At 37.4% G+C, this 13,695-nt stretch overlaps 1 protein-coding gene across 1 annotated transcript; it reads left to right on the top strand.

The window, feature by feature from the left end:
• Positions 1-3,717: 3,717 nt before the first annotated feature.
• On the top strand, positions 3,718-7,623 carry LOC118754516 (zinc finger BED domain-containing protein 1-like). The gene has a single exon (XM_036489393.1). The coding sequence runs from the start codon at positions 5,348-5,350 to the stop codon at positions 7,319-7,321; it is 1,974 nt and encodes a 657-aa protein (XP_036345286.1). The 5' UTR covers positions 3,718-5,347; the 3' UTR covers positions 7,322-7,623.
• The last annotated feature ends 6,072 nt before the right edge of the window (positions 7,624-13,695 follow it).

Genomic DNA, 13,695 nt, shown 5'->3' with positions numbered 1-13,695 from the left:
AAGTTAAATGCTACAATTAATGCCGTTCTAACATTTTCAATATCTCAATTCTATCGACTAGGTGTATGGTGTCAAGTTAGCACTACATACCATTTTTTCTTAAAAAACGAAAGCTACAAATTTTTTCTATCCACAACAAATTTACACGAAAAAAGCTACTCAAGTTAGCACTACATACTAAATTTTGTTCGAAAAAGGGTCAACTCAATTTTTTCAGAAAAACCAAAGCTACAAATTTTTTCTTTTCCCAACAAATTTTAGAGTTAAAAGCTACAATTAATGGCATAGTAACATATTGGATATCCCAATTCTATCGATTATGTGTATGGTGTCAAGTTAGCACTACATAACATTTTTTCTTAAAAAACGAGAGCTACAAATTTTTTCTTTCCACAACAAATTTTAAAGTTAAAAGCTACAATTAATGCCGTTATAACATTTTCGATATCTCAATTCTTTCGACTAGGTGTAGGCAGGGTGGGCAAAAACTCGGAGTTCGAGCGAGCGAGTGAGCAAACTCGTACTCAATGCCTCGCAGACAACGAGGCGCTCGCAGCTCGTACTCGTAGCAGCACTGAGGCGAGGCACGAGAAGTTTGGCTCGCTCGCCAAACGAGCGAGCGCTGCTTGTTTGCTCGCGCTCCTATTAAATTAGCGAGGCTGTTGGGTGTTGCCTCGCTCGCAGTGCGAGGCGAATAGCTGTCTGCATACTCACTCTGCTAGGAAAGACGAGTGAGCGACGAGCGAGCGCTCCGAGTGTACTATACAACACATGCATTTTTGTGCATAAAAATGTGGGAATGTATGTCAATAGATTATGTACGAAAGTATGTTAATAATTGTATGTACATATGCATATATATATGTTAAGTATTATATTAGGGCAGCATTTAAAACAACAAATAAAATTGATTACATACATAAGCATAGATTATGGAATGAATTATTTTTTAGAGTTATATTCATACATGTGTACACACATAACATGCTTATTTATATATGTTTGTATGTACGTATTTATGTATATATGCATTTATATATGTATGTACATATGCATGTATTTTGTCTTTACAAAGAAAAGTAAGTAACGAAGATATTATAATCGTTTGTGCCGCAGAAACAAAAAACAAGTAAGCACTTGTTAACACCCGCAAAATAGTTTTCTACTTGTAGCAGTTATGCTGTATACCTGGATGAAATATAGTCCTTGGTGAAAAAATTTATTTGTCGCCTGTTGTTCAAGGACATGTGTACATATGTATGCTTGTATAAGTTACGGGATTTTCTACTAAAATCCCTAAAAAAATATATTTTTGAAAATTGGGTTGTGTCAACCTTTATTGATAAGCAGCAAGACTAAGGCTAAATTTTACAATTGGAATTACATAAAAGCTAACTTACTAGCACCGGCCAATCGTTGACGCTGATTCTCTGAATTGCCAAACTGGGCTGCGCGTGTTGACGGTGGCTTCCTGTTGCTGACGGTGCGTCTGGCTTTTGCTGTGGGAAACGTTGTGCAACCCAAGCTGCACTTCCGCTCTTATTATTGTGCTTTTGCTGATCACTCAAAGTGGCGATCAGCAAATGTTAACGTGTTCCATGTTAACACTTCCCCTCTTAAAAACGATCGTCCTCGAGCGTTTATTAAAAATAGGGTAGGTTGTTGAAATTTATGTAAGTATTCTGATCATTAGGGGGCTCCTTGGTTTTATTTGAGTTTATATTTGCCAAAGGAATCTGGTAAGTTTCTGGAATCGGAGATATTATTATTTTGTTCTGGTGCTTTTTCCAAAATTTGCAAAAAATTATAATGGCAATTATTGTGGTTGCAACTGCTCCAAGTGAAAGTGAGCTGTTGGATATTGTTGCTGTTTTGAGGATATTTATTCTTCTTATGTTGTCGATATGGAATTCTTTTAAAGCTTCCAGAGAAAGTAATTCGATTCGATTTTTTTCAATTGGTGCAGGTTGTAGGACTGCTGGAATAGCAGGCAGCGGAATCAAATCGTAATTAATGTAGAATTGATTATTTATCTGTAACGTTGAGTTATGAAAATTAATAAGGTGTGTCCCTGACACATTTTTTTGCATTCCGTCAGTATGTATTTCGCCTTTGAAGCCATTAAGTAGTAATATACCGGGTTTTATCTCTTCAATTTCTTGGATGTGTTGGCCGTTCGTTATGGTGCAAGATGAATTCAAACTATTAATTACTCTAGGTATACAACTACTATTACTTATATTTATTAAATGGGTTTGCTTACAAATTTCAATTTTCTTATAGCTATCGCACAATTTCTTAATTCCATAGGTATCTTTTGTACCTTTTAAAATTTTTTCAAATTCGACATTAATTATGGTTTTATTTTCTTTAACAACTGGTCTAATAATAATTTTTTGAAAATTTTCTTTAATAGTTAGTGGTATTTTTACCAAGTAAAAAATTGTCATATTTTGACTTATTACATTTACATTCGATATTTCTAATGCTTCTTCGGCACTCTTAAATGGTATTTCATCATCTTCTAGTTTTTCTAAAGCAATTTCAATTTCATTTTTATTTAACAATAATGTGTTTAAAATATCTTTCTTTGCCCATTGTATGGCGTACTTTATATTAATCAATTCTTCTTTTATTAATCTTATCCTATTTTGCAAATTGGTGATTGTTTCATTTTCTATGTAAGTGTCTTTCCTTATACTATTAAACAGATTATTTACTATCATACTTATATTATTAATTTTTTCGTTAAAAATTTCGTTTATTAATACTTGTTTATTATTGTTGCCATTGAGTTTATTAAAATTATTGTTTATTGCCTCCAGATCTTCGTGATCGGGGCTTCCGGCAATGTATTTCCAAGCCGTTCCTAAAATGTTTATGGATCGTTTTTGTTGTTTTTTTTTCGACAGGTTTTATTGTTTCTAAAATTTGCAGAGATTGTGTTAATTCGTGTTTTAATAGGGGGTATAGGATTGTGTCCTTAGGGATGTCAGAGGAGGTGAAACTGTACATGTCCGTCAGGAATTGTTCGTATTTGTTGAGGTCGATTACGTGTATTAGCCTAAAGGCTCCGTTCTGAATTTTGGCAAGTCCGTCATTTATCGTGACTAGTTGTGCAGTAGAGTAGTCGTAAATGTCTATTGATGCGGTTATCGGGAAAATAAGGAGGAATCTGGAAGGGAAAAATTAATTTTGATTTTTTTTTTTTTGTTACTGGGTGAATAAGGAAAAGGAAAAATTAATTTTGGTTTTTTATATTGCTTTTGTGTACTATTCTTCCTGATTCTGTCAGGACGGTTGAATTTCGGTCTTCCCTTATTACTTCTTTTTTAAATTTTTTTGAAATTTTGGATCCTAACCGTTTGTTTATTTTTACGTAGATAGTGTCACCCGGATTATATGCTTTTATGGGGTGCCGGGATTTGTTGTGGTAAGCAAGATCTTTCACCTGCTTATTTCTTAGTTCGGTTATATTTTCAGCCCTAGACCTTTCGAATTGGCTTGGGTCGGTTGTAACTCTTCTACCAAAAAATACCTCTATTGGTTTCTTTTTTGTAGTTGAGTGGATTGTATTATTGTACTCATAGACGGAGTTGTCGAGGAGTTCTGCGAATGAAGTGAAGCTTCGCTCTGCTTTTAAACAACGCATTATTTCTGTGAGGGTCGAGTGAAATCGCTCTATTCGACCATTCACGGAACTTGCATAAGGCGGTGTTTTAAAAATTTGTATATTTAGCGTATCTTCCAAAAGAAATTGAATGGAAGCTGAATTCAAGGACGTTTCATTGTCTATTACTACTAATTCGGGTACGCCGAACTGGAAAAGTAGTTCACGGAGAGGTTCCTTAACGTGCTCTATGGCTCTCGATCTAAGGATTTTTGTTTGGGCATACTTTGAAAATTTATCTATTGCTGTAAGGACGATATTTCGCTCAGTTATGTAAATATCAATGTGCAATATTTGCCCTGGCAATTGTGGAATAGGGGTTTCTCCTAATTTGGGTTTGGTGGGGTTTCGGTCATATTTATTTTCTTTACAAATTGAGCACTGTTGGATTATTCTATTTATTTTTTTGGTCATGGAAGGAAAGTAAAAATTTTCCAGGATTTGGGTTTTATTTTCTCGACAGTTTCGATGTGGTCTTTTGTGGGTTTTTACAATGATTTCTTTCTGTTCTTGTTCGTTTGTGACATCCTGCACTTGCATTTGTCTAAATCGGATTTTGTAGTTGTTAAAGTGTATTGGATAAATTTCTTGGATTTTTCCCATAATCCTTTCCTCTGTTTTAATACAGTTGACAACGGAAGGATTAAGGTATCATTTCAGAAGGTTCTTTAAAGTTTCGGGGGTATAATCAGGTTCTTCGAAAATGTGTCTGTGGTAAGTAGGGAACACTATTTTAAATTGATATGTTGAGGCTTCGGCTATATTCAAAAAAATTTGGTTTTTGAATACGTTTATTGGTGTTTCTACGGATGGGATTAGGTTATGCGATGAGCTTTCATCGCTGTGTTGGGATACTGATAGGGAATTTATGGGTTCACCTGGCATCCTTGATAGCGCATCGGCTACGACATTAGTTGTGCCAGGTTTATACAGAAGCTCGTGATTATATTCTTCAAGGATGGCTTTCCAGCGCTTCATTTTGGAATTGTTGTTTTTTATTGCTTAGGGCCTGCGTTAGCGGCTGGTGATCCGTGAATATTTTGACTCTTGCTGAGCCGTACAGATAGTTTCTAAAATTGTTCAGGGCCCATATTATAGCTAGGAACTCTTTCTCGTTCGTAGCGTAGGCTTCTTCGGTCTTAGTGAGTGTTCGCGATAGTGATGTGCCGAGTCGAGTCGACTCGAGTTCTGACTCGAGTATTTTAGAAGTACTCACGTACTCGAGTAAGCAAATTATAGTATTCGGATACACAGACTCGAGTACGGGTCTCGAGTACTTATAGTTATCAAACACCGAATTTAGCGTTAAAAAAAATATATATATTTACCAAATACACCACACAACTATTTGCGCAAATACTAATTGGTGAAAATATGAATCAAATAGCATTACGAAAAATTCTTATTTGTACCAATTATTGTTTGCGCAAATACTTGTGTGGCGAAGGCGCCCTATTAGTTTCCATTCACTTTGTATCATATCGACAGTTACCAATTAATCGATACTTATGTATGTAAAAGTTTAGTCGTGTCACCGCCAACATTGGGCTCCAACCGCTAACACTATTGACGGATAAGATGACTGCATTTTTGATTTCATAATAAATACTTTGCCTATGTTATATTATCAATTTCCAATCTTTAACTAACTTTATTTGCAATTGTGTTGACGCAATCATGGCTCCAAAACGTTCGTCTGATATTTGGAATTTTTATAATAAAATTGAAAATAAGAAATTGGAGTGCAGAGAATGTAAAAAAACGTTTGCTGATTTTGGAAATACAACGAATTTGTTGAAGCATTTTAGAAAAGTGCATTCTCTAATATATTTAACATGTATAGAAAAAACACGTAAACAAGATCAAAGCCAAAACAATAATTTGGATTTAGATTCGGTTACATCTAGCAGTCAATCACTAGAAGCAAGGGTGGATAATGAAAATGGAGACCAAGCTCAAGGTGAAGGTGCTCAAAGTCGTAGAAGACCGTTACAGATGACATTTTTATCAAAAGAGGCTGCACAGGTCAATTCAAGGAATGTGAACAGAGAACTAGTTAATATGATCTGTGTAGATTTGCAACCATTGTCTATAGTTGAAGATGAAGGTTTCCGAAACTATACTTACCAGCTAAACCCCAACTATAGTCTGCCTTCAAGAAAAATGCTAGCAGAAAAATTACTACCCCAACAATATGATGTTTCAAAAGCAGCACTAATTGAAATGTTACAGCAGGTGGATTTTGTAGCAGGCACAACTGATTTATGGACATCGGACAGTAATAAAAATTATTTGACTTTGACGATCCATTTCATTTATCAAGGTCAGGCAGAATCTCGGGTATTGGCCACCAAAGAAATGACAGAGTCACATACATCAGAAAACATAGCAAGTTTACTGCGCCAAGTACTTGAAGAGGAATGGAAAATTTTTGATAAAGTTGTATGCATTACTACAGATAATGCAAGTAATATGAAAAAAGCAGTAATAGAAATTTTGCAGAAACGTCATCATTCTTGTGTAGCACATACTTTAAATTTAACAGTCTCTGATTGCATGAAAGATAATGAGCAGCTATCTCTTTTAACGGGGAAATGTCGTGAAATCGTTACTTATTTTAAAAGAAGTAATGTTGCGTCCTACAAGCTTCAAGAAATTCAAGAGCAGATGAATTTAGAAAAACTGAAATTACAACAAGATGTTCAAACACGCTGGAACTCTACTTTCATCATGTTTGATAGATTAGACAGAGTCAAGATACCACTATCAGCTGCGTTGTCTTCCTTGCCTTCATCTCCTTATAACTTGACCAGTGAAGAATGGAATGTGTTACAAGAATGCGTGATTATTTTGAGACCAGTGGAGCAGCTTACTACCATTTTATCTGGTCAACAGTATCCTACATTGTCGTGTGTTATCCCGCTTATCCGAGGTGTTCAATCATCCCTCAAGAGCTATTCAATGTCCACTAATATAGCGATATCTTTACAAAATAAACTTATAGAAACCATCGAAAGGCGTTTAGGCGTTTATGAAACTAACAAAACAGCAGCTAAAGCCACATTTCTTGATCCAAGATTCAAAAAGGCTGGTTTTGGAAAGGAAAGAAATGCTGAGAGTGTTCAGAGTTGGGTAATTGAGGAATTAACATGCCATGAACATGAATCATTCACCGCTAGTGAGTTTCCATCATCATATTCAACCGCGCAGCTGCAGCACTTGAGTTCCGATGCCCAAGTTTCTCCGAATTCAAACCAACATCTCCAGCGCCAAACAGGTGCGAATGATTCAGCGAATGATTTATTGTGGAACTATTTGGATAAAAAAGTGCAACAGCAGTCGAATATGGCTACTCCCACCTCCTCTGCTATCGTCAAGGTGAAACAATACGTTCAACTTCCTTACCTACAACGAAATATGGATCCGTGCGAATTTTGGGAGAGTAGAAAAATTATTTCCAAAGGTTTGTACAAAATGTCTCAAAAGTATTTGTGCATTCCAGCGACTTCTGTTCCTTCCGAACGAGTTTTTTCGACAGCGGGGTTGTTATGCAACAACCGTAGAAATAGATTAGAACCGAAAAAGGTTGATCAAATATTATTTTTGAATAGTCATCGTAAAAATAAAAAAGTGTACAAAAATCCTATCTGAACTGTTATTTTAAATTTCACTATAAAGTTATCAAACAAAGTACATACTTTGGTTTGTATTTATTTAAATGTAATATCGTAGATATTAATTGCCAAAGATGAAAGGAATTTTAAATTCCAAAGGAGTAATTTTATTGTTTATGAATCTAGATCTCATGGAATATTGTCGTTACAATTGAAGTACTAGTTGAACTTTTAAAGTACTGAAGATTTATTTGTTTTAACTCATTATTTACTTTGGATATTTTTTTTATGACAGACTACTAAGTTCTAGTTCTACCATGATAAATAAAGCAACTGTTATTGAACCCTATATTTATTTAATTTTAATTATTATTTGTAAGTATGTCAGAATTGGAAAAGACCTCTCCGAGCCGTTCGCCACAAAACGGGGTTTCAGACAGGGCGACTCCCTTTCATGTGACTTCTTTAATCTGATGTTGGAGAAGATAATAAGAGCTGCAGAACTGAACCGCTCAGGAACAATTTACTACAAGAGCGTGCAATTGCTGGCTTATGCTGATGACATCGACATCATCGGTAACAAAAACTGCGAAGTCTGTTCTGCCTTTTCCAAGTTGGATAGGGAAGCAAAGCGCATGGGTCTGGTGGTAAACGAGGACAAGACGAAGTATCTCCTGTCATCAAACAAACAGTCAGCACATTCGCGCCTTGGCACCCACGTCACTGTTGACAGTTACAATTTCGAGAAAGTAGAGAATTTCGTTTACTTGGGAACCAGCATTAACACCGATAATAATGTCAGCATTGAAATCCAACGTAGAATCACTCTTGCCAACAAGTGCTACTTTGGACTGAGTAGGCAATTCAGGAGTAAAGTCCTCTCTCGACGTACGAAAACCACGCTCTATAAGTCACTCATCATGCCCGTGCTGGTATATGGCGCAGAAGCATGGACAATGACAACATCCGATGAGGCGGCTCTTGGGGTGTTTGAGAGAAAGATTTTGCGGAAGATTTACGGTCCTTTACGCGTTGGCGACGGCGAGTACCGCAGACGATGGAACGATGAGCTGTATGAGCTTTACAACGATATGGACATAGTGCAGCGAATTAAAGTACAGCGGCTCCGCTGGCTTGGTCATGTCGTTCGAATGGACACCGACGCTCCAGCTCTGAAAGTATTCAACTCGGAACCCGCTGGTGGTAGCAGAGGAAGAGGGAGGCCCCCACTGCGATGGAAAGATCAGGTGGAGAAGGACTTGGCTTCACTTGGCGTTTCCAATTGGCGTCAGTTGGCACAGAGGAGAAACGACTGGCGTGCTTTGCTGAACTCGGCCAAAATCGCTTAGGCGGTTACAGCGCCAAAAAAGAAGAGAAGAATTAAAAAGTCGGCATTTCGGTTGTGTGCATGTTCAGCAGTCGAATCTATAACGTATTCGAATACCGAGCTCTGAACTCGAATACTTGATCCGAGTATCTGACTCGAATCCTGACTCGATTCTTTTTTTAATGAGTACCAAAATACTCGAGTACCAAAAATAGCCGACTCGGCACATCACTAGTTCGCGAAATGAAGGCGATTGGTTTTTGATCTTGGGAAAGGACTGCACCGATGGCATAATTTGAGGCATCGGTGGTTAAATGGAACTCTTTACTGAAATCAGGGTATGAGAGTATAACATCGTCAGATATAAGGGATTTTTTTATTTTGTTGAAGGCATCTTTTGCCTCGTCGTTCAAATCTATATTTACTTTAGCTGACTTGTTTTTAGATATACGGCCTTCTTCCCCTCTTAGAAGTAAGGTTAGAGGTTTTGCCAACTTGGCATAATCTTTTATGAAGCGGCGGTAATATCCTGAGAGACCTAGGAATGAGCGGAGTTGTTTTATATTTTGTGGGTAAGGTATTTGTGCAACTGCTTCTACCTTTGCGGGATTTTTTGTTATGCCTTTTGAGGATATAATAAATCCAAGGAACTCTACGGAGTCCCTGAAAAAATGGCATTTGTCCAGCTGAATTTTCATGTTCGCATCTTCGACCGTTTTGAAAATTTCTTGCAGGTGGAGGGTGTGCTCTTCTTCAGAGTTACTGAAAACAACTATATCGTCGATATAGACGTAGCAAATTTTGCCAATTTGATGGCGAAGAATGTCATCTAGGGCCCGTTGGAATACTGAGGGGGCATTCTTTAATCCGAATGGCAGTCTTGTGAACTCGTATTTGCCATTATTTATTGAGAAAGCTGTTTTCTCAATATCGGATTCCTTGAGAGGGATTTGGTGAAATCCGCTCTTCAAATCCAAGATGGAAAAATATTTATTTTTCCCAAGCTGGGACAGTACTTCGTTAATTTGCGGTATTGGATAGCGATCTGCTATAGTGATCGCGTTAAGTTTGCGATAATCGATTACTATTCTGTACTGTTTGTTACCCTGAGAGTCGGGTTTTTTCGCAACGACCTAAATGGGTGAATTATACGGTGACCTTGATGGTCGAATAATACCGTCGTCTAACATTTTTTTAATCTGGGATTCAACTTCATTTTTTAGCGACATTGGGTAGGGGTAATATCTTGTGTAGACGGGGGTGTCTTTATTGGTACGGATTTCGCCTACGACTTTGGTAGTGTATGTGAGTTTATCATTAGGTTCGGAAAATAGATTTGGAAAATGATTTACTAAATTATCGACTTTATTTCGTTGATTTGTTGACAAATGGTCGTCATTGAGTTCAATTTTATTAACAGATTTTGACTGAAATTGTTTTAGTTTTATTTTGGTATTCCCTTGTATTTCCATAAAGTTATCTTTGACGTGAATAACAGCTTCTAGCTCTTTGAGGCTATCATTCCCGAGGATTCCATGAAATGATCGAAGGGTGGGGAGTAGGTAAAATTTTAATTTTTTATTTATGTGGAACAGATTTAAGAAAGTGTGCTCTTTAATTTCGATGTCTCCCGCTATAGATTTTGCAAAAAAAAATTTCTTCGTTTTTAATGGGTTTTGGTACGATGGATGGTTGGATGTAATTTTTTGTTGATCCTGTATCTATAAGAAATTTTACGATGTTTCCACTCTTCAGCTTGCACTCGATATATGGCAGCGAAGAGTGATTCATTCTAAAAAATGTAGATCAGTTGTATCTATGAACTCATCGGTTAATTCACTATTATTATGGTTATAGGTATTATCATTATTATAGGTATCATTAGTATAGGTGTCATTAGTATTAGTTTCATACTCTTGGTTAGTGGGATTATAATCGTCTAGGTTGTACTGGTCTTGTTTCGTCGTTTGTTCAATGTGGAAGCTTCTTTGTATTTTGTTAGGGGGTGCGGGAGGGTTAGTGTTAGGTGGTCTTTTGTTAGTAGGATCATTGGGACGTGGCCTGTTCATGTAATTAAGGTTTCTTGTTCGTAGGGATGGATCGATATCCATTGGTTCTGGTCGTGGTTGAGGTTTTTGGGCTGGACGAGGTGGTGGGTTATTAGGACGTGGGATGTACTGATTTTGTTGGTAAGGATGTTGGTATTGGTAGGTTGGTTGGGGATGTTGGAATTGGTAATTTGTTTGGGGAAATTGATATTGATAATTCGGTTGGGGAGGCCTGTAGGGAGGAGTTGTGTTCAACCTGGGTTGAGGCATGAATGCCAATTCGGGGTAAAACTCGTTATTAATTCCTTTGGGAGGAAGGGGTGGACGGATGTCCAAAGTTCTCCTGGGTTGGCCATTATTTACTAAGGCATAGTGGGACCTGAAGTTTTGGTTTTCAAGTTTTAGACACAAGTGGAGGGCTTGAGGGAGATCAGCGGGTTCCCTCATTCCTAGGAATCTTGGCAAGTCTCCTTTAAGCCCACGAACGAACGTGTCCAGCGCTTTGTCCCTGTATGTGCGGGTAAGCAGATGCATGGCTTCTGTGCCGACATCCATGCAGCCGAGCTTATTAAGAATAAGCGACATGTGCGAGTATACTCGCTGGTAAAATTCCTGAATTGTCAGGTTACCCTGCACAAGCGACGTCATCTGGTACTCGAGAGTACCTAAGTCGCGCTTATCCGCATAGTGCAGCGTTAAGCATCTGGAAATTGCTTTTCAGTCTAGTGGAGTATTGTATGACTCCAAGGCAATGTCGGCGTTTCCGACAATTTTATTGCGGATAACGTTGAGGATCCCATAGTATTTGGGAGATCCCCTTTGTGGCTCATAGATCTGAAGGATCCTGTCCACGCTTTTCTTCCACGAGTTGAATTCTCCAGGTGCCCCTGAGAATTCGCGAAGACACCTTACCACATCGGGTATCTTGTCTAATTCCGAGATGTTGGGAGAAGCTGTGTCTATAGTTATATCCGTAACATCGGAAAAACTCGCGTTGGGGTTGAGGGCGGCTTGAACCATGTTTCGCCCTTGTTGTTGGAACATATTGGTTACGATGCCAGATATGACCTCCGTCAACTGGTCCATCGATAAGTGAGTAGTATTAGCAGGGGTAGCGAGTGTGGGAGGTGGTGCGTTTAGCACAGGTGGTCGAATAAGATTTTGAGGGTTTGACACTTTGAGTTTACTTAGCCTATTCTTTTCACTTTATTATTTATGTATATTTTTGATGTTTTGTGGAACTTCAACAATCTCTGGAGGGTCCCTTTGGTGGTGAATCGCAGAGTTGTTTTTATTTTATTTCTAGAGATTTCTTTAAATTATGAGCTGTACAAGCTCTTCAGTTAAAAATTGTTTTCTTTGTGTTATTCAAGGACAAAAGGTTTTAATATATTCACTTGATTTTACCTTAAAAGGAATTAATTAAAAAAAATATCTTTTCTAAATAGGAAATTTATCTTTACTTAATTAATTTAAAATTTTTTGTTTATTATTTCTTAAAAATTTTCACTTATGTTTTTTATTAATTTTCCCTCAATAGGACTAGGATAATTTAAAATTTATTTTCAATCGGAAATTCGGATTCACTTAATTTACTTTTTAGTTTGTCTTAAATCTATGCTTACATTAATGGCAGCATCCGGCGGCTAACGACTCGCGTTTCCCGTTTGCACATTTGTGAGCTACTAGGGCACCTTTTCTCCTTCGCTGACTCTGAGTTAACTTAGTTACTTAGCTGGTTAAAGGACCTACGTCGTCTTTGGCGTGCTATTCCACCCTTTATGCGCTGGAGTTATTACGAAATCGGCGATCTTTCTGCTCCAAGTATCACGAAATTTTATGCTGTTCTACCCTTATGCGCTGGAGGCTGTTCTACCTTTATGCGCTGGAGTTATTACGAAATCGGCGATCTTTCTGCTCCCAGTATCACGAAATTTTCTGCTTCAGGTGTTGCAAATTTTTCGCGAAACCGTTTGTTAATTTAATTTTTATTAACGCGCACAACTTTATTTAGTTACGGGTTTTAAAAAACACGACTGGCGTAGGCCCCACGTTGGGCGCCAGTTACGGGATTTTCTACTAAAATCCCTAAAAAAAATATATTTTTGAAAATTGGGTTGTGTCAACCTTTATTGATAAGCAGCAAGACTAAGGCTAAATTTTACAATTGGAATTACTTAAAAGCTAACTTACTAGCACCGGCCAATCGTTGACGCTGATTCTCTGAATTGCCAAACTGGGCTGCGCGTGTTGACGGTGGCTTCCTGTTGCTGACGGTGCGTCTGGCTTTTACTGTGGGAAACGTTGTGCAACCCAAGCTGCACTTCCGCTCTTATTATTGTGCTTTTGCTGATCACTCAAAGTGGCGATCAGCAAATGTTAACGTGTTCCATGTTAACATATATATGGATATGTAGACATGGGAAAATTTGCGTAAACAAAGAATAGAGACCGGTTCGCATACAACTTTGGCGTTGCGTTGGCGTCGAATTTCAAAGCAGCCGTCCACATATCCAAAATTTGGCAACGCTAAGGCCAACACAAAGCAGAAAGATCGCTGCGTCGGTCGCCAGCTGTTGCAAATAAATAAAATTAAATGAAATGTTTTTTCCTTTTAATCAAATGAAGGCAAGAAATATATTTTTCATGCTATTATTGATATGAAATATTAATTTATTTCTCGTTAATATGTTAATTTAGTGGCCAAAGTAGTCTCTGCCAAGCTTCATTGTAGAACGCATACTTTTAACGTGCGTTCTGTCAAACCAACGCCAACTATAAAGTCAACGCCAAAGTTTTATGTGGACCAGCCTTAATTATCAAATAGTAGTTTGTATTATCCTACATACATATATATGTATGGGGCTAAACCAGGAATATTCATTTGAAAATGCTGATGTCCTACTCATTTATGAAATGAAAGACAAAATAATGATTTTTATAAATATTATGTTCTCATTTATACATATGTAACATAGTTACTTAGTCAAATTACTTGTATGTAAGAATACAACAACAAATTCTTTATCAGAAGCA

Source organism: Rhagoletis pomonella, unplaced genomic scaffold, assembly GCF_013731165.1.
Source record: "Rhagoletis pomonella isolate Grant_MI unplaced genomic scaffold, Rhpom_1.0 Rhpom_scaffold_04050, whole genome shotgun sequence".
NCBI classification, from domain to species: domain Eukaryota; kingdom Metazoa; phylum Arthropoda; class Insecta; order Diptera; family Tephritidae; genus Rhagoletis; species Rhagoletis pomonella.
This window is presented reverse-complemented; position numbering and strand designations above follow the sequence as displayed.

Coding starts and splice junctions, on each gene's coding strand:
- LOC118754516 (XM_036489393.1), top strand. CDS start 5,348: ATGGCTCCAAAACGTTCGTCTGATATTTGGAATTTTTATAATAAAATT.